Here is a 17,870-nt window from a genome sequence, read left to right as displayed (position 1 = left end):
GGTCCCCACATAAGTTTCTGAGCCACAGGTCTCCATTCTGGATTTGGTTTTCTGTTGCTGAGTTGCTGTCACATGTGTCATTGTAGGTCAACTTCTTAGGCTGCTGTTAGGAGGCAGACGCAGAATCCTGTCCCACTTGTGTCTCATCAAGTCACTTACCTCATCAACTGTGTGTCCTGCTCTGGAGTGGATACTCATTATGGGTGTGTGCTAAGGCACTCAGTCGTGTCCGACTCTTTGCAATCCCATGGACTGTAGCCCACCAGGCTCCTCTGTCCATGGGATTCTCTAGGCAAGAATACTGGAGTGGGTTGCCATGCCCTGCTCCAGGGGATCTTCCCAACCCAGGGATCAAACCCAGTTCTCCTGCACTGCAGGTAGATTCTTTACTGCTGAGCCCCCAGGGAAGCCCTGGATACTGATTGTGCTTTCTCCAAGAAGCTTTTGGCTCAGTTCTGATTTCTGGCGCATATAAGGAAGTAGTTTCCCTTGGCTGGAGGGATGCTGTGAGCACCAGTCTTGAGTCTTTGACCAAATCCCCTCCCCACATCTGGACGGAAATTGTCAGGTGAGGAGCACCCTCCTGTTTCCTAGCCCAAAGTGCAGGTGGAGTGAGGTGGATGCACCACCTCTCAGGTAACCAGAATGAGTGGAAACAGCTCAATTGGGTTGCTGAAGTGCTGCCAGAGCCCCGTTTGTAAACCAGGAAGGGTGGCTGCTCAGGAACAAAGGTGGCTCCCACCTCCTGCCTGAATGAGTAGAGTGTGCAGCAGGTGCTTTAACACGTCATTGATGGTGTCAGGGAGCAAGGCAGTGCTGAGCTGGGCCTCGTCCTCGTTTTCACAACACCTGTTTGAAGTGCCCTGCCCAGTTCCCTGGGCCCTTGGATGCTGTGATGGGCCACGGGAGCCTGGGGACAGGATCTGCAGCTGGGCTAAAAATCCACTGGGCAAAACTGTCATCATCTCTTTCCATCCTTTATATTCTGATTCTGCCTATTTAGCTCACATGAAGGAACCTGGGCAGTGTTTTTAGATTTCCAAAGGTGTATGGTGTGGGGACCCCCAAAGGGCAGAGGTGGGCCTACCAAGGAGGAGCCATAGGGATATACAGTCCCGGTGAGTGGTACACCTGAAAGTGTATCATGAGCTTCCTGTCACTGAGATTGGCCAGCAGAAGCTTGAGTGAGGCAGCATTGGTATCAGGAGGGCTTTGCCCTGTGGTGGGAGGTTGGCCTGCAACCCCCCACTTCCAAGGCTCCTTCTATGCTTCATTTCATCAGGACCCCAGCATGCTGGCTGGAAGCTGGGGGAAGGGGAGCCCTCTGAACTATCTCTGTGATTCAGTCTATGAAGCAAAAATGCTTTCTGCCCTTCACAGTGCTGTCCTGCACTGCATTCATGAAAGGAGGCTTTTGTAAGGGGTGCTCCGGCATTCCCCACAGAAGGTGGCCTTCTCAACCAATGCAGCCTTTCGGGAAGGCTCGATTATCACTTCCTGGTTGTCGTGAAAACAGCTATTGCAGGGTGTGAGGTGGTCCTCACTTCCTGGGAATGATATTCTTTCCTTCTCTCAGAGTTCTGTAGCAGGTGAAGGAGGTTTCCTGCCTGCCCTCCCTATGGGAAGCTGCTGATAGCCTCAGCCAGGATACCCACCCCCACGCACCCAGCAGTGGAGTCTCAGCACACATGCCTGGACTGAGTTCATCCCAACCCCCAAAACGGATGCCTTATCAGTTTTACAATCAGGCTGTCGGCCCCCTGCCTTCAGAGCTGGCTGGACTCGGTTCCCCACGCTGCTTTGACTCACCCCCCGAGAGACTTCATAGGCAGCAGGTCCACCCCCTCACTGATGCAGCCCCCTGCCCAGTGTGGGGCAAGAGAAGTACCCTGAGTGATTCCATGCTGTCTCGGGTGGCACAGCTTGGTGCAGAGGGTCTGACCAGCCCCTGGGCTTTGTAAGTTGGACAGAGCCTACCCAGGAGGTGGCCACACGGGGAGGCAGCTGAAGACTGGGTGGGTGACCTAGAGAAGCAGACTTGGGCTCGGGGGGCGGGAGGGGCGTGGATGTGGAGTCTCCACATCTCTGGGGGCCACTGGAAGGACCGGGATAGAACCTCTCCTGGGGCCCCTGTGCTCTCTCTGGGGAAATGTGTCTGCTGCAGAGAGTCCTGGTGAGGCTTACAGAACACTGTACTGGTAGTGCTGGTATTTGCAGAACTCTTTAGCATGCATTATCTCATTTCATCCTCCCAGCCGCCTCCTGGGATCTTAGTTTTGTCCTTTTACAGATACAGAAATTGAAGTCCAAAGAGAAGAAACAGTTGCCCAGGATCCTATAGCTAGTCAGCTGCAGAGCCAGAATTTGAACCTATTAAGTCCTACTTAGAACCCAAGCCCTTACCCTGTTGATGTCTCAATTCCCTGGCACTACCCAAGATACTGCATGTAACGTGCTGGAGCCCTCGCCCTCCCAGAGCCCCTGGGTTGTTGTTCAGTTGCTCAGTTGTGTCCCACTCTTTCCACCCCCACGGACTGCAGCACACCAGGCTTCCCTGTCCTTCACCATCTCCTGGAGTTTGCTCAAACTCTTGTCCATCAAGTTGGTGATGCCATCCAACCATCTCATCCTCTGTCATCCCCTTCTCCTCCCACCTTCAATCTTTCCCAGCATCAGGGTTTTTTCAACTGAGTCAGTTCTTCGCATCAGGTGGCCAAAGTTTTGGAGTTTCAGCTTCAGCATCAGTCCTTCCAATGAATATTCAGGACTGATTTCCTTTAGAATGGACTGGTTGGATCTCCTTGCTGTCCAAGGGACTCTCAAGAGTCTCTCCAACACCAGAGTTCAAAAGCATCAATTCTTCAGCGCTCAGCTTTCTTTAATGGTCCAACTCTCACATTCGTTTATGACTACTGGAAACCATAGCTTTGACTAGATAGACCTTGTTAGCAATGACACCAATTTCTCCTTGTGTCTACAGTGAGTAGGATATGTGCCTGGGGTGTAGGTTTCCACTCGAAATGGTTCCAGCTGAGGAGCCTATGGCAGCCCAAGTTCTGGAAGTTTCGTGACTGCACAGGGATGACCAGAGCCATCCCATGGGTTGGTCATGCTCTGCCCCTGCTCTGCACAGGGAGGGGTCCCTGCACCATGGCATCCCACTCCTTCTTGTCCAGCCAAGGAAACTGAGGCCCAGGGAAGGAACAGGAACTGCTGGAGACCTCATGGCAGAGCCAGTTGGGCCGTACACAGAGGATGGATCAACATTTCTTTTTAATTCAGTGGGTTGAGTTAAAAGCTATGTTTTTAATGATTGCAGTTGCCTCCGAGAAGAAGCAAGTGATCAGAGTGCTTACTAAAGGTGCCGGGCAGCAAGAGAGTGGGTGAAGGTGATATTTCAGAGAGGGACTACCATGGTGGTCCAGTGGGTAAAACTTCCTGCTCCCAATTCAGGAAGCCCAAGTTTGATCCCTGGTCAGGGAACTAGATCCCATATGCCACAACTAAGGATTTTGCATGCCGCAATGAAAATCAAAGATCCACGTACTACAACTAAGACCTGGCATGGTCAAATTAAAAAAAAAAAAGATTTTTCAGAGAAACAAAGTCATTTTGTTGATTTGTCCCCATTGAAGTTACTTTTAAAGCAGTGTCCTGGGTTCAGCCAGCAATGGGCCTGCCTTCTAGCGAAAAGAGTAGACAGACATGACTCAATGCTGAATATACTTATTTTGAGTACTTATCTGTCTTCCTTACTAAGCTCCTCGGCCACTTTCTCTGCCCTTGAAAGCTCAGCACAGTGTCTTGGTGTCAGGTGCCACTGGGTAGTAGTTGGCATCAGACAAGCCCAAGTGCACACACTAGCCCCACCACTCACCAGCTGTGGGGTCTCAGGCTCTCAGCCTCCTGAGCTTCAGTTTTCCTGTCTGTAAAACAGGGATTGTCACAGACTGTATCACACTGGATCTCTGTGGTGATCAAGGGAGAAGACTGAAAAAAGACTTCATAAACTCTAAAGGGTCATGCCTGAGAGAATGGTTACTGGTGCTCAGGGAAGGCTTGCTGTATTCAATAAAATTTAATTTTATATATTAAAACAGTACTGCATAAAAAGCTACTTTGGGGGCACAGAGGGCCCGTTTATGAAATTCATTCCCAGTTACTGCAGGCAATGAGAGGTATGGATAGTGTGGAAAACAATACTTCTGTAGGAGATGCTCCCATCTCGATTCCAGCAACAGTTCTCACCATGAACCACCCAGTTCTTCCATCCTTTATTCAGTCCCTCCCGAGGACCAGGCCACTGGTCCCCAGGTGTGAGAGGGTCTCCACTGCCAATCTCCCCCAAACCCCTCTCGATTCTACCTGTGACATGTTTGTTTGTTGGTTGGTTTGCTCAGAGCATGTGGCAGAGTCGCCTGCAAGAAGCGTCAAACAGATTACAGGGTCCCACCCCCAGAGCTCCTGATTCAGTAGGTTCCAGGGATGAGGCTGGAGAATCTGCATCTCAAACAGGATCCCAGGTGTTGCTGAGGCTGCTGATCTGGGGACCCCACTTTGCGAACCTACAGCATTCCCGGTACTTACTATATGTTAGGTGCTGGGGCCAGGGAGGAGGTAGGGAAGGGGTATCACAGCTTGGCTCGGGGGTGTCAGTGCCACCTCCTCCAGGAAGCCTCCCTTGACATGACTCCCTTCCCCACCCCCGTCCTAGTTTGGGCTGGGGCCCCTCTGTGCTCCCCCCACATCCCCTGTGGATGTGCATTGGTTTATTCTGGAACAGCCAGATACTCCCTTGTCACTGTCAGCTGAAGGGGTGCTATTGCTGTGTTGGTCACCCCTTTGGCAGGCACCGTCTTGAGTTTTGACATTTTCCCAGCCTCATCAAGTGAGGCTCAAAGGGCAGAGGAAGGGTAAAGTGAGGTCCCAGGTATGTCTATTTCCTAAACATCTGTGAGTCGTCCCTGAGCCAGCTCAGTTGGCTAATTTAAGATAATCCCATGAAGGTAAGGGGGTGATGGAGGAGGGGCAGGAAGTTAATAGACAGTGAGGCCCAGTTATGAGGCTGGCGTGGGTTGACCCTATGAAGTCCTGCAAGGGATGAGGTGGTTTCACTGCCATCACACAGATGGCACCACTCGGGCTCAGAAATGGTGAGCAGCCTGTCCACAGTCACACAGCTGATGAAGTCGAGTCAGGTGCTCTCCCCACTGCTGCACTGACATTGTGAGTATGGCTCGGGCAGGTCTGAACCTTCCCTTTACCTGTGCTGGGGTAAGGTGGCTTTTCTTTTCTTTTTTTTAATATAAATTTATTTATTTTAATTGGAGGCTAATTACTTTACAAGGTGGCTTTTCTTAAGGCAGAAGCCGCTGCGCCCACTCCGTACTGAGCTGGCAACTTGTCACCATGAAACGCAAGTGCTCTGAAGGTGGTGGTGCTGACACTGAGTGCGTCAGCGCCTGCTCCAGGCTCGCTATTCCCACCAAGCCTGTGACTCATGCCCGTGTGCTTAGAATAAACAGGCTCAGCCTCGGCAGAAGAGTCCACGGGGAATCTGCCACCATCACCTGCACCCTGCGCGTGCCACCTCCTCACCATTGGCCCCAGTGGGGCTCCAGCATGCTTCCTGCCCCCTGCTCAGCTTCCCAGAATGCCTTGGGCCTGGGAGGAAATTAACAATTGTGTTGGTACTCCGAGCTTTTTGCTATGTAATGAGTAACAGTTGTAATTAATGTTTAACACGTGTGAACAGCAGGTCTGCAGAGAGGAGGGGGAGGGTTTAAACAAGAGAACTGGGATCACTTGCTTCCTTTGGCTGATATGTTACTGAGGGACAGGTTTTTCCAGTTGGTTTTTCTGTTTGACATATGAATGAATTCATTTAGTAACCTTAAAAAAAAAAGAAAAGAAAAACACTGGTGTTTCTTAGCTTTGGCTTGCCTGCTAATTATGTTGATAGAAATGTTTCTTCTTCAAGTGCCTTTGTTTCCTGTGTGGAAAAAATCCCAAAGGTTTAGTAGAATGAGACAAGACAGAGGTCTTCGTGTGGATAGAGGTTTTAAGTTCTGTGAGGTCAGAGACTCAGCAGGCCTTGTTGACACCTAGGTCCCCACCTTCGATCAGTGCCTGGCATGTAATGAACACGCAAGTATTTATTAAATTATTGAGTAAATTAGGTCTCAGGAAAACCAACCCCAAGTTCTCTTGAGGGGTATCACATAGCCTGCTCACACAGAGATGGTATGTTTTCACATCACTTTTTCAAGCTGTACACCTGTCTTCTCTTCAAATGAGGAAGAGGGGCGTTTGTGAGTGGCTGGCGATGGCTGCGGTTGCTGCCATTGGTCTGAACTAGAAGCCGAGAGCGTGTCCCTGGATGTTTGAGGACTGGCCCATGAATCTGCCTGCCAGGTTGTGGGTGGGGAGACTGTGTGCCAGTAGGTGACAAGCAGGGCCCTGAGAGCCAGGCACCTGTCCCATCCTGTCATTCCTCTCCTGTAATTCCACCTATGCATGGGCCGCAGCAGAAACAATGAGCAGCTGGGTGAGGTTTGGGGCTTCCTGGGAGGGAAGACTCATTTCTACAAGTGCCCAGCCTGCTTCCTGCACATCCTCTGAGGCTTGTGGATGAGGGAAGTCCCTCTCCCAGGCCCTAGGACTGATTCTAAGTGTCTGTGGGTATCTGCAGGTGAAAGTGTTGGGAGACACACTGCATTAGATCTGAGTGGGCATTCTCCATCTGACAGGAGCCCAGCCCAGAGCTAGCAGAGCTGCAGGGTCTAGATTTAAACCCCTGGGCTGTCACTTGCTAGCAGGGTGACCTGGGTCAAACGGCCTGTTTCCTCATCTGTAAAACCAGGTGGTAATTGGAATCGGTGCCAGAAGTCGGGGGCACAGTGAGTGTTCAGTGGATGCTGGCTTTTGGTATCTTTATCATCACTACTGTTTTTGAGAACTTGTTGCACTGTAGATAGGATTTGTGCTGAACTTGTTAGAGGCCCCTGGGATTCAGAAGATATGGGTTCAAGTTCAAGTCTAGCTGTCGACATGGGACAGTCCCTTTCGCAGCTGGTCATTTCTCATTTCTAAAATGAGTTATGATGGTGGAGATGGCTTGCTTTGGCAGCTGTAAAGGCCTCTGCATTTAGGTCATTTTATCATTTTCATCAGGATTTATCCCTACTTTTCCTGCAGCCAAGCAGCAGCCCTCGGGGTGGGGTCTTTGCACCAGGCAGCCACATCCATGTTTCCCTTTTGGGGTGCAGACTAGGAGGATAAAGGCATGCTCACTCATGCCAGCCCCTCCTTCCCCAGTCCAGGCTTGGGTGTACATGCATGGACAGCATTCCTGGAACCCAGATGGCATTCCTAGAGCCCAGGCGGCCTCTAGGCGCCCACTTCACAGGCTTCCCCGTGCCCTGCTTCTCTGGAAGTCACCACTACCCCCTCTTATAATGAGGAACTTCTGTTCTCAGGGACTGCCCTTGAGATATGGCAGCATGGTGTCCTGGGGCCTGCGTGTGCCTGTGAGGGGAACACAGAGGCCTGTTGTTGGTGATCCTAAAAGAGCCAGCCAAACATGTGCTGAGCTGCCCATTGTCTTAAAACCTATCTGCAGGTACAGCCTTCACTCCCTGGGGAGAGGAGAGAATGAGGCCTGCTCTTGAACTGCAGGGGAGAAGGGGGCTTCACCTCTCTGGGCCTTGGTTTCTCCACCTGTAAAGTGGAAATTCTAATGGTTGTCTATGAGGAACAAGCGAGATGATGCAGAAGGCATGTTTAGAAAGTTGAAGCAGCAGAGTACCATTGTTGGGAACAGAGTTTCAGTCAAGTAGGAGTGCTTGCGCATTGTCATGAAAGCTTCCATAGACTCTGGGTCATGGGGGCCCCCCTCCCAAATCAGTGCACAGTCTCCCTCCTTGCCCCCTCTTGGGGGCTCATGACTACCTGGGCTGCAGCCCCTTATATGCCTCTCCACCCCTGCCCTCCCCACTCCACACCTGTCCCCTCTACCAAAAACCGGCCAGAGTCAAGGCCAGCAGTGTGCAGGAATCAGCACCCTAGACTGTGCGGAAAGGGTGCTGTGGGCACCTTCGTTCTGGTCTCTCTGCCCTTGTGTTTTCAAAGTAATAGGATGTCCATGAACAAACACCAGACCTGGAACACTGCAAGCCCCTCCTGTCAGCCCCATATTTGTTCCCGCCTCATCCACATGGGGCCTTAAAAGGCCTCTTCAGCACCTGAAAGCTCTGTGCACAGGGTTTTGTTTTCAGTTCTGTAATCCTTGTTGCCCCTGCGTAAGGGACTCTGTCCTGTGCTGGAGAACTGGGGAGGCTGGAGGCCAGCCAGAAAGATGCAGCCACTGATCCACAGGCCCCACCTGGGGACCCAAGGCCCTAGGTCCCCTTCACTTCCTTCCAATTCCCTATGAACCATCCTTAGGGGCCAACATCCATACTCGTGGTCAGCGCGGAGGACTCAGGGATGTTTGGCAGACTGTCAAGTCTTCTCTCCCTGCCTGGCCTAGAGAAAGGCACTCCTAGAGCACCCCTAGGTGAGGGGAGGCTGCCCAGGCTTTCATCCCAAAGCAGAGGGTCAAGGGCAGGGGACTGGGGCCCCCTGCCTGGCGTGACGGCCTGCTCCTCTGCTGGGCAGTCTACTTGCCCGGTCCAGGCCCCACTCATAAAAACATAAAGTCCCACCAACCTCCTCAGTTTGTTGTGTCAGAGAATGTCACATTGGGTCCTCACATATGCCCACCTGTGAACAGGAAGCACTCAGTAAAGGTCAAGTCATTTTTCAAAACTATTTTAAAATGATTTGAAGGGGGAGTCCAGCTCCTAAGTTTCCTTTCTTGATTGATGAATGAGGTTTTTTTTTTGGACCTGCTGACCATTAATTTGGGTGGAGATTCATTCACTCAATAGAGTCTAAGCACTGACATCAGGCACTATCCTAGGCACTGAGAATTCAGCTTTGAAAAAAACAGAATATGTCTTGTCTTCTTGGAGTCTTAGGAATTTCAGCTCAGGCTGGAGAAGGTGGTTTCTGATACAAGGCACTTAATCCTCCTAAGTAAATGAAAAGGAGCTGCTCTGAGCATGGATGTGGCCATGGGGAGAAGGGACCACCATGTACAGGGGCCCTGCCTGGACTTTGGTATGTCCTCTCTTACTAATCACCTCCATAATCTTTTATGGTTTAGGCCTTGTCAGCCCTGTTTTATAGAAGTGGCAGCTAAGGCTCAGAGAGGTTTAAAAACTTACCCAAAGTCACACAGTAGTGGCAGAGGCAAGATTCAAACCTGGCTCTTCCTAACTCCAGAGTCCATACCCTCTCCACGAAGCTGAGCCGCTGCAGTTCTGTTGTCTGGCCTTGTTGCAGCCCATGGACTGTGTGTCAGGCACAGAGAACTCCAGGAGAGGCTAAGGCATGAGGCCTCATCTCCACCTGGTTCTGAGAAGACACCAGTGTACCCTGCACTATCCTGTGGACTGCGGTGGGGTCAGACAATGCCGTAGACAGGGGAGGCGGGGTTCCGGAAGGGAGGAAGGAAGTCCTTTCTTCTGGGCCCTGTGTACGTGTAAGTTGCTTCAGTTGTGTCTGACTCTTTGTGACCCCATGGACTGTAGCCCACCAGGCTCCTCTGTCCATGGGATTCTCCAGGCAAGAATGCTGGAGTGGGTTGCCATGCCCTCCTCCAGGGGATCTTCCCCACCCAGGGATCCAACCCATGTTGCTTTTGTCTCCTTCATTGGCAGGCAGGTTCTTTACCACTAGCGCCACCTGGGAAGCCTTCCACCTTGGGTGGTCTTGACCAAAGTTACCCCCAGGAGGCAGCATGAAAGCTGAACTTTGAAAAATGGCTAGGATTTTTGCACCCATTGATAGTGAAGAAAGGGATTCTCCAGGGCAGACACAGCGGAGCAGAGGCCTGGAAGCAGGGAGATGAGGGATGGGAGACCAGCTATTCTTTGTGACTGGAGCCGAGGGGTGGGTGTGGAACCCAGAAGGGTTGTCACCAAGTCACCGAGGGCGTCAAGCACCAGAGTGAGTTCTCTGTCCTTTCCTGTCCTGGGGACCTAGGAGCTGGCAAGGGTTTCTGGACCCAGAGAGCTGTGCTTTAGAGGCTTATGGGAATTTGGGAACCTGATCTCTTTGGCTAGCCCTGAATGATAAACAGGAAGGAGCCAGATCTACAAGGAACACATTTATTTCATCTAAGCAAACATTTACTAAGCACCTCCTCTATGCCAAGCACTGTAGTCAGTTTAGGGGCTGACAAGATATTGGAGAGGAAAATAAGTCCTAGGTACTGTCCCCCAGAGAACCCCATGGGCTGTCAGGGGAGGAGTGGCTGGGGGCTTGCTGAGCTACATATAAGAGAAGGGTGGAGTGCTGTGAGCTATACTGGAGGAGGGGAGTTCTCAGAAGGCGGGATGGGGAGGTTTTGTGGAAGACAGGGTTTTGTGCCAGACCTTGGCAGCTTCTAGACATCATACGGTCGGTGGTCATTGCAAAGACTAAATAAAGGAGATGCAATGCCTGCCTGGCCGGCCCTGTCACTTAGCTCTGAGATCCAGATGGTAACCCCCTCCCTTCACTCACAGGGTGGCAGGGTTGTCCTGAGGGTTAGAGCTAGCATGGGTGCTTGTTAACACTGACCCAACTTCAGGCCTAATTGATATGAAATCTATAATACAAGTAGGAAGGGGACCAGCAACAGCAAAGGCTAACCTGGATGGAGGAAAGGCCTCCCAGGAGATCTGAGCTGGGTCTTAAGGATCTCATCAGATCAGAGCTGTGGAAGAACATTTAGGGCATCGCGAAGGGTCACCGCACCTGCCTTGGAGACAGAGGCTGGTGGAGCCGCTAACTGGACCACCTCTCTGACTGCCACCAGGGCTCTGGTCCCGTCATCGCACCAAAGATGAAGTGCTCCAGAGGCCTGGCCCTGCCTGCCTGTCTCCCCTCCCTCCAGCAGAACCCTGACTTCTGTTTGTAATTGCCTATAGGTGGAATTAATTAGATACTGTCATTCTAACAACTCGCAGGGATGGTATGTTTTTTCTCTAAATGCAGATATTCTTTTGAGGGCTGTGTCTTCCATTATCTTTTACAGAAAATCACTAAATTAAAAGAATTGCCTTTTAAAATTGCAGATTAAAGAGAAACTTAATTAGAAGGAATGAAAACAGTTGTGTTTGGAGCTTTTGTTCTTAACATTTTTTTTTTTCCCTTGTGCTGCTGAATCACTGCACTTGGAGTTTGTATATTCTTATTTTAGGTGGAATGATTTGCCTAATTAAGCCTGTCATTCATCACCACCTGTTCCCTCTAAAATATATGCCTATATTATTAAGCTTGCAAGCGAATGTATAAATTAATTCAGTGGGGAATTGCAGTGTTGACTGGAACATTATTAGGTTTTATCCAATTTATCTGGTTTGAAAACTGATATTTTCCCCCAGTAAAATGAAACAGCAGCTCATTAAGTTTCTTCATTTAGTCATTCTTTGAGCACCTATTATGTTGTGGTCATGTACTAAGGATGGGGGAATGGGGGCAAATATGGTGTAGCCTCTGCTCTTGAGGGGCTCATGGGGAGCCAAACAAAGAAACTGGCCATTAGGATACCATAGGCTGAGATCAGAAAACTAAGATCGTGGCATTCGATCCCATCACTTTATGGCAAATAGATGGGAAAACAATGGAAGCAGTGAGAGACTTCAGTTTCTTGGGCTCCAAAATCACTGCAGACGTGAAATTAAAAGACACTTTTTCCTTGGAAGAAAAACTATGACCAACCTAGACAGCATATTAAAAATCAGAGACATTACTTTGCCAACAAACGTCCATCTAGTCAAAGCTATGGTTTTTCCAGTAGTCATGTATGGATGTGAGAGTTGGACTATAAAGAAAGCTGAGCACCCGAAGAATTGATGCTTTTGAATTGTGGTGTTGGAAAAGACTCTTCAGAGTCTCTTGTACTGCAAGGAGATCCAACCAGTTGATCCTAAAGGAAATCAGTCCTGAACATTCGTTGGAAGCACTGATGCTGAAGCTGAAGCTCCAATACTTTGGCCACCTGATGTAAAGAACTGACTCATTGGAAAAGACCCTGATGCTGGGAAAAATTGAAGGCCAGAGAAGGGGTCGATAGAGGATGAGATGGTTGGATGGCATCACTGACTCGACAGACATGAGTTTGAGTAAGCTCCAGGAGTTGGTGATAGATAGGGAAGCCTGGCATGCTGCAGTCCATGGGGTCACAAAGAGTCAGACACAACTGAGTGACTGAACTGAACTGAGGCTGAGATCAAGGTGAATCTGGGAAGAGGGTGAAGCCAGGGAGGGCTTCCTGGAAGAGGTGACTCCTAAGGAACAAGTGGAGTCAGTCAGGTGGATGAGGAGAAAGGCAAGAGTCCTGATGATTCACACAAAGAACACAGCCTGGAAGGTGGCATGGTGAGACCTGAGACTAGGTAGGTTGCCAGGTGGTTGGTCTTGAGAACCTGCGTGCCTTCCATGATCGTGTTGCATGCTCCATGCCTCTCTTCTCACCTTCTGGGCCGGGAGGTGTGCAGTAGGATTTTATACTGGCAGAAATTCCCAGATTCCGATTTAGCCAGTGGAGCACCCAGATTGTCTGAGGTGAAATTGCCTTACAGTTCATCTGGTCTCTCACTCTTATCTGCCTGGGGCAGAACTAAGTCTAGAACCTTGTCTCCCACCTACCCCTTCCCACACCCCGACTCTGCTACCCCTGGGGCACCAGTCACCACTTGGGCCAGAGGCCTGCTGCACTGTCCTGTCTCCATTCTCTCCATTCCCCAAAACCAGAAAGTTAGCAGACGGGAGGCTGCATGGGAAAGTGCACACTGGTCCCGTTCTCCCTGACCCCACCTCCCACTGTGCCCTGATCTCCGTTACAGTGCAGTATTGCACAGGAGTCTTCCCCTGACTTGCCCTGCAAGTAGTCAAGTCCTGTTGGAGGCACCTCCCATATCCCTGTCATCACTGAGGGATTCAGCCTCCATCACCTTCCCTACCTCTCTGCCTCCAGGGTCACCCTTAAACCCTCTCTCCATCAGCAGTCAGAGAGGTCTTTAAGGCCCAGTCTGAAGGATGGCATTCCTTGATTCAACCCACACATAGCATCAAGTCCCAGCTCTTTAGAAAGGTGAGCAGGCCCTCACCTGTCTACCTGATCCCAGTGCTTGCCCCTGCCCAACGTCACCCATCCAGGGCTTTGCAAGCTAGATGGCTCAGGTCAGAACCTGCTTCACCTCTCCCTGACACCCCCTCCCAGGACATGTACCCCATTTGATTGGTTGCCCTGAGGGCTGGTGTGGTTCCCTGCGAGCTCTGACTGGGGATCTGGGCTGCTGGGAAGCCAGGGAAAGGACATATGTGTGGGGGCCCCCTGCTCTGAACATCACCCTTTTATCACCACTGTGAAAGCTCAGCTCATCAGCCAGATGGTGGAGGATGTTTGTTTCTCAGACATTCAACGCCAGGACCTGTCCCCTAGAAGGGCCTTGAGGTCATTGCCACCTGGCTGTCTGTCCCCGTGGCTGGACACAGGACAGAACTGTAGCCAGAGAAGAGGGCAGGGAGCCCCCAGGAGGGTCTTCACTCTGCCCCAGTCCTGGCATCATAGGCTGTGGGTGTCTGGAGGTTGGGGCTTGGCCTCTGTCGTGTGTTCTCACGGAGCTTAGGGTTTTCTGTGAGCCTTCTTCACCTGGACTTGCCAGCCCTGTCCTCCAATGCTCAGGCTGAAAGCCGGTAGTGACTTTGACCCTCTGTCTCTCCCTCCATCCTGAAGACATACACAAGTCCGATTCTCAGTCACTTCCATCCACCTCTCCAATGCCAGCCCGTCCTACAGGAGCTTGCCTCGTCCATCTCACTCTCTCTCTCTTTTTAATTAACAAACTTTTGGTTTTTTAAGAGTAGTCTTAGGTTCACAGCAAAACTGAGATGAAATTATCGAGAGTTCCCATAGACCCACATCCTCCGTCCCTTTTCAGCCCAGCAGTCCTGTTAAAGAGTACCAGGTCGAAAGCTTTCCCCATCAGAAGTCAGAATTGCTCTTCATTTCTCTCAGAATAAAACCAAAGTCCTTCCCAGGGTCCACAAAACCCCCAGCCACGCGGCCCTGCTCCCTCCCACTCCCCTGGGCCTCAAATCCCACCCAATTCAATCCACTCCGGTTGCCCTGGGCTGTGTTGTTTCTCAGTCACCCTCAGCCCGTTCCTAAAGTCAAGGGCCTTCAATCTGTTCTTCCTTCTCCCCAGAATGTCCTTCCCCCAGACGTCCACGCTGCTCGCCCCCCTTCCTCCAGGCATTTATTCAGATGCTGTCCTTTGAGAGGCCTGCCTTGTCCTGCTTTCCTTTTCTCCAGAGCACTTAGCCCCAGCTGGTGTGCTGTGGATCTGACTTACTTTACTTGTTGTCTCTCAGACCCTGAACTCCTGAAGTGGGGATTTCTGTTTTGCTCAGTGCTGTTTCCCCAACCGCGAACCATGCCTGGCCCACGTGGACGAAAGGCTAGAAGGGAGAGCCTGCCAGACCCTGCTGCAGTCATGAGAGTGACCAGACACGTGGGTCCAACCTGTCTCAAGCCTTCCGTTGGCAGGAACCCCGCTCCCTGCTGTTTTCTGTAGTGATTATTAGAGAAGCCTGTCTCAGAGGGATGGAAATGCTCCACCACCCTGATGGATGATCTGGCTCCATAGCTGAGACGCACGAGTTCATTCACCATCCTCGGTGGTCCATAGACCACACATCACCACTGTCAGGGCAGGAGTTTCCCACCACCTTCTGTGAGCATGAGGTTGATTGCTGTGTATCTGGGGTCAGAGGATGGCTCGCCACATCCGTGCTTGCTGGCTAGGGCTGGGGAGATTTCTACCATTGTGTGTCTGTGGGCCTGTAGCTGGACGTGGTACATGGTTCCTCAGGCCTTGGCCCAGTTTACTCAGCACTTAGTATATGCTGGGCCAATCAACTGTAGTCCCTCATCTGATTCCCACAGCAGTCGGTATGATAAGAAATAGGGCTTCGGAGAAGTGGAGTGGCTTAGCCAAGGTGCACAGCTGGTCATGGCCAACTTCAGAGTGGGACTCAGGGCAGTTCGGAGGCTTCTGTGAAGTACTTAGTACGTGTCCACATTGAGTAGGCATGATCAGAGTAACGAAGGCAAACCTTTATAATAGCATTTACCGAGCACGCCAGGCGCTCTGCCGAGACAGCTGTCAACCCCCTGGCAGACTCCTCACAACAGTCCCACGAGTTGGGTACAGTCGTCATCCCTAGTTTTCAGATGAGGCAACCGGAAGCCCAGAGACATGACTTGCAGGTGGACTACTGGTCTCTGCCAACACTTCTGGCAACTCCAATTTTGTTTGTTTTTAAAATACTTATGTATTTAGTTGCGGCCTGCAGGATCTTTCATTGTGGCACAAGGGCTCCAGAGTACATGGGCTCAGTAGTTGCAGAATGCAGGCTTAGTTGCCCCGAGGAATGTGGGAAACTTAGTTCCCTACCTAGGGATCAAACCTGCATCCCCTGTACTGGAAGGTGAATTCTTAACCACTGGACCACCAGGGATGTCCTGGGAACTCCAGTTTGAGCTCAGTATTTTCCACTCTTTGTGGGGTGTCTCCAGGGTCCTGCCCTCCAAAGGTACCTCCCCAGCCCATGGGTGAAGGATGCTCCTGCAGGTCCAGGGCTGGAAGGAAGGCACATTGTAGGGCTCATCCCACTGTGGTGGGCACTGCTCCAGCCTCACCTGGGGGCTAATCCAGGACGGGGCTGGCTGTGTGGAGGGCCCACGCGGTGGGGTGAGTATAGAGGAACAGACGGCTGTGATGCAACACACCCCTCGACTGGAACTCTCTGGCTGTCCCAGGAGAAAGGGGGCAGATGTGGCCAGTGCAGCCCTGGGCTCGGGGGAGGGTAGGAGAATGGAGGAGGAGAGGAGCCACTTGGAGGCAGGTTTTTGGCACAAAATAAAGAAAAACTTTGCCCCTGATAACTGTCTAGGGAGCAGAGCCCCCACTGGGAGTACCATGTCCTCTTTGATGGAGGTTGCGGGAGGGTTCCTTTGGGGATAAGGCTGAGTTCAGTGTCCTCTGGAGATTCAACCAGCCCCTCGATTGCACCATCTGATTGTGATGGCACCTCACATCCTGGTTTGGAAAGCCCACAACTTTTGAGCTATGTTTGTTCATTGCCTGGAGCTCTTCTGCCTGCAGATTATAAATCATCAACCAACCATGCTGATTTCCTGGCCCCAGTATGTGCCGCCAGTAACTTGTTGGGCTGAGCTCTGGGTAACTGGGTAACCGTGCTCTTTCTCTCTCCCCCACAGCCCAGTTTAATGGCAGTGAGAAGCGGCAGTCATCCCCCTCGCCTTCCCGGGACCGGCGGCGCCAGCTTCGAGCTCCCGGAGGAGGCTTCAAGCCCATCAAACATGGGAGCCCTGAGTTCTGTGGGATCCTGGGAGAGAGAGTGGACCCTGCTGTGCCACTGGAGAAGCAAATGTGAGTCCTCAGGGAGCAGAGCTCAGTCTCAGCGGCCAGTTCGCGGAGTCACTGTCGACGCTCACAGAAGGCCAAGGCCACGGCCACGGCCGAGTCTGCCCGGTCGGGGTTAAAGCACACCTCTCCTGATTCCTGGCCCTATGCTTCCTCTCCATCCTCCGTGTCACCTGCCCGCCTTCGGATGGCTAGTAGGAAGGACAGTGAGATCATCCACATGGCTTTCTCCTTCCTTCTGTATCCTCCTTTCTAGTTTCATCATGCAGCAAGTGAGCTTTTAAAAAGCTAAATGTATATTAAACCCTCCTGCGTGATTGCATATTAGCTTTATTTTAAAGTAGGAGTGATGTTTTTGCCCCACATCCCTGGAAGCTCAGATAGTAAAGAATCTGCCTGCCATACAGCACCCGGGTTCGATCCCTGGATTGGGAAGATCCCCTGGTGAAGAGAATAGCTCCCCACTCCAGTACTCTGGCCTGGAGAATTCCATGGACAGAGGAGCCTGGCAGGCTACAGTCCATGGGGTCACAAAGAGTCGGACACGACTGACCAACACATACACATGCTAAATCCTGCTGCCTATTAGCTTTATTTATAGCAGGAGTGATCTTTTTGCCCCACATCTGCTTGATCTTAGTTGGGCAAGACCTTGGCACTCTTGATTTGGGTTTCCCCCAGAGAGTTCCCAGCTTTAATCAGCATCCAAGTCCCATCCCTGCTGCCCCTTGCCCCCTGCTTCTCCGCAACACTCCGGTCAGTGTTGTCTCCATCCCCTTGAGCGAGATGGTCGTCTCCTTTCTCCGCTGGGGTCTCGGGTCCCTGCTCTGCTCTGAAACCTTCCATGGTTCCCCATGGCCTCCAGGATAAAATCCCACCTCCCAAAATTGCCACTCGCTCTGTGAATTGTTCCACATACCTGCCCTAGAGTAAATTTCTCCAGGAACTTAACAAAGCACATCCTGGATCCCATGCTCATACCATCAGGGGCATCACCCTCTTCACAAGTGAATGTGGGATAAGTGGGGTTATCATCTTATTGCAAAATGAGAAAATCGGGACCCCAAGAGATGTGGAGCCTTGGCTAGGATCTCCTCGCTCAGAGTGCTGAGGCAGGATACGAATGCTGTGACTCGACCCCACACCTTCCTCTCACTTCCCTCTTGTATGCAATTCTCCCTCACCCTTAGCACATGGCCGGCACAGAGTAGGCACTCAGTAAGGCCAGGAGATTAGCAGACACCCAGCAGGTTCCTTGTGAGACCTCGTCGAGTGCATCATGTATTATATTAGTCTCCACCCAGGGAATTCTGGTCTCGCCCG

At 51.4% G+C, this 17,870-nt stretch overlaps 1 protein-coding gene across 1 annotated transcript in view; it reads left to right on the top strand.

Moving 5' to 3' along the window:
• The window catches only part of SHB (SH2 domain containing adaptor protein B), a 133,837-nt gene that overhangs the window by 89,418 nt on the left and 26,549 nt on the right, over positions 1-17,870 (top strand). The window contains exon 4 of the mRNA XM_068974367.1: positions 16,382-16,553. Within this exon, the coding sequence (XP_068830468.1) occupies positions 16,382-16,553 (172 nt within the window). The remainder of the gene's footprint in view (positions 1-16,381; positions 16,554-17,870) is intronic.

The sequence above is a fragment of the Capricornis sumatraensis genome, chromosome 6, assembly GCF_032405125.1.
Source record: "Capricornis sumatraensis isolate serow.1 chromosome 6, serow.2, whole genome shotgun sequence".
NCBI lineage: Eukaryota > Metazoa > Chordata > Mammalia > Artiodactyla > Bovidae > Capricornis > Capricornis sumatraensis.
This window is presented reverse-complemented; position numbering and strand designations above follow the sequence as displayed.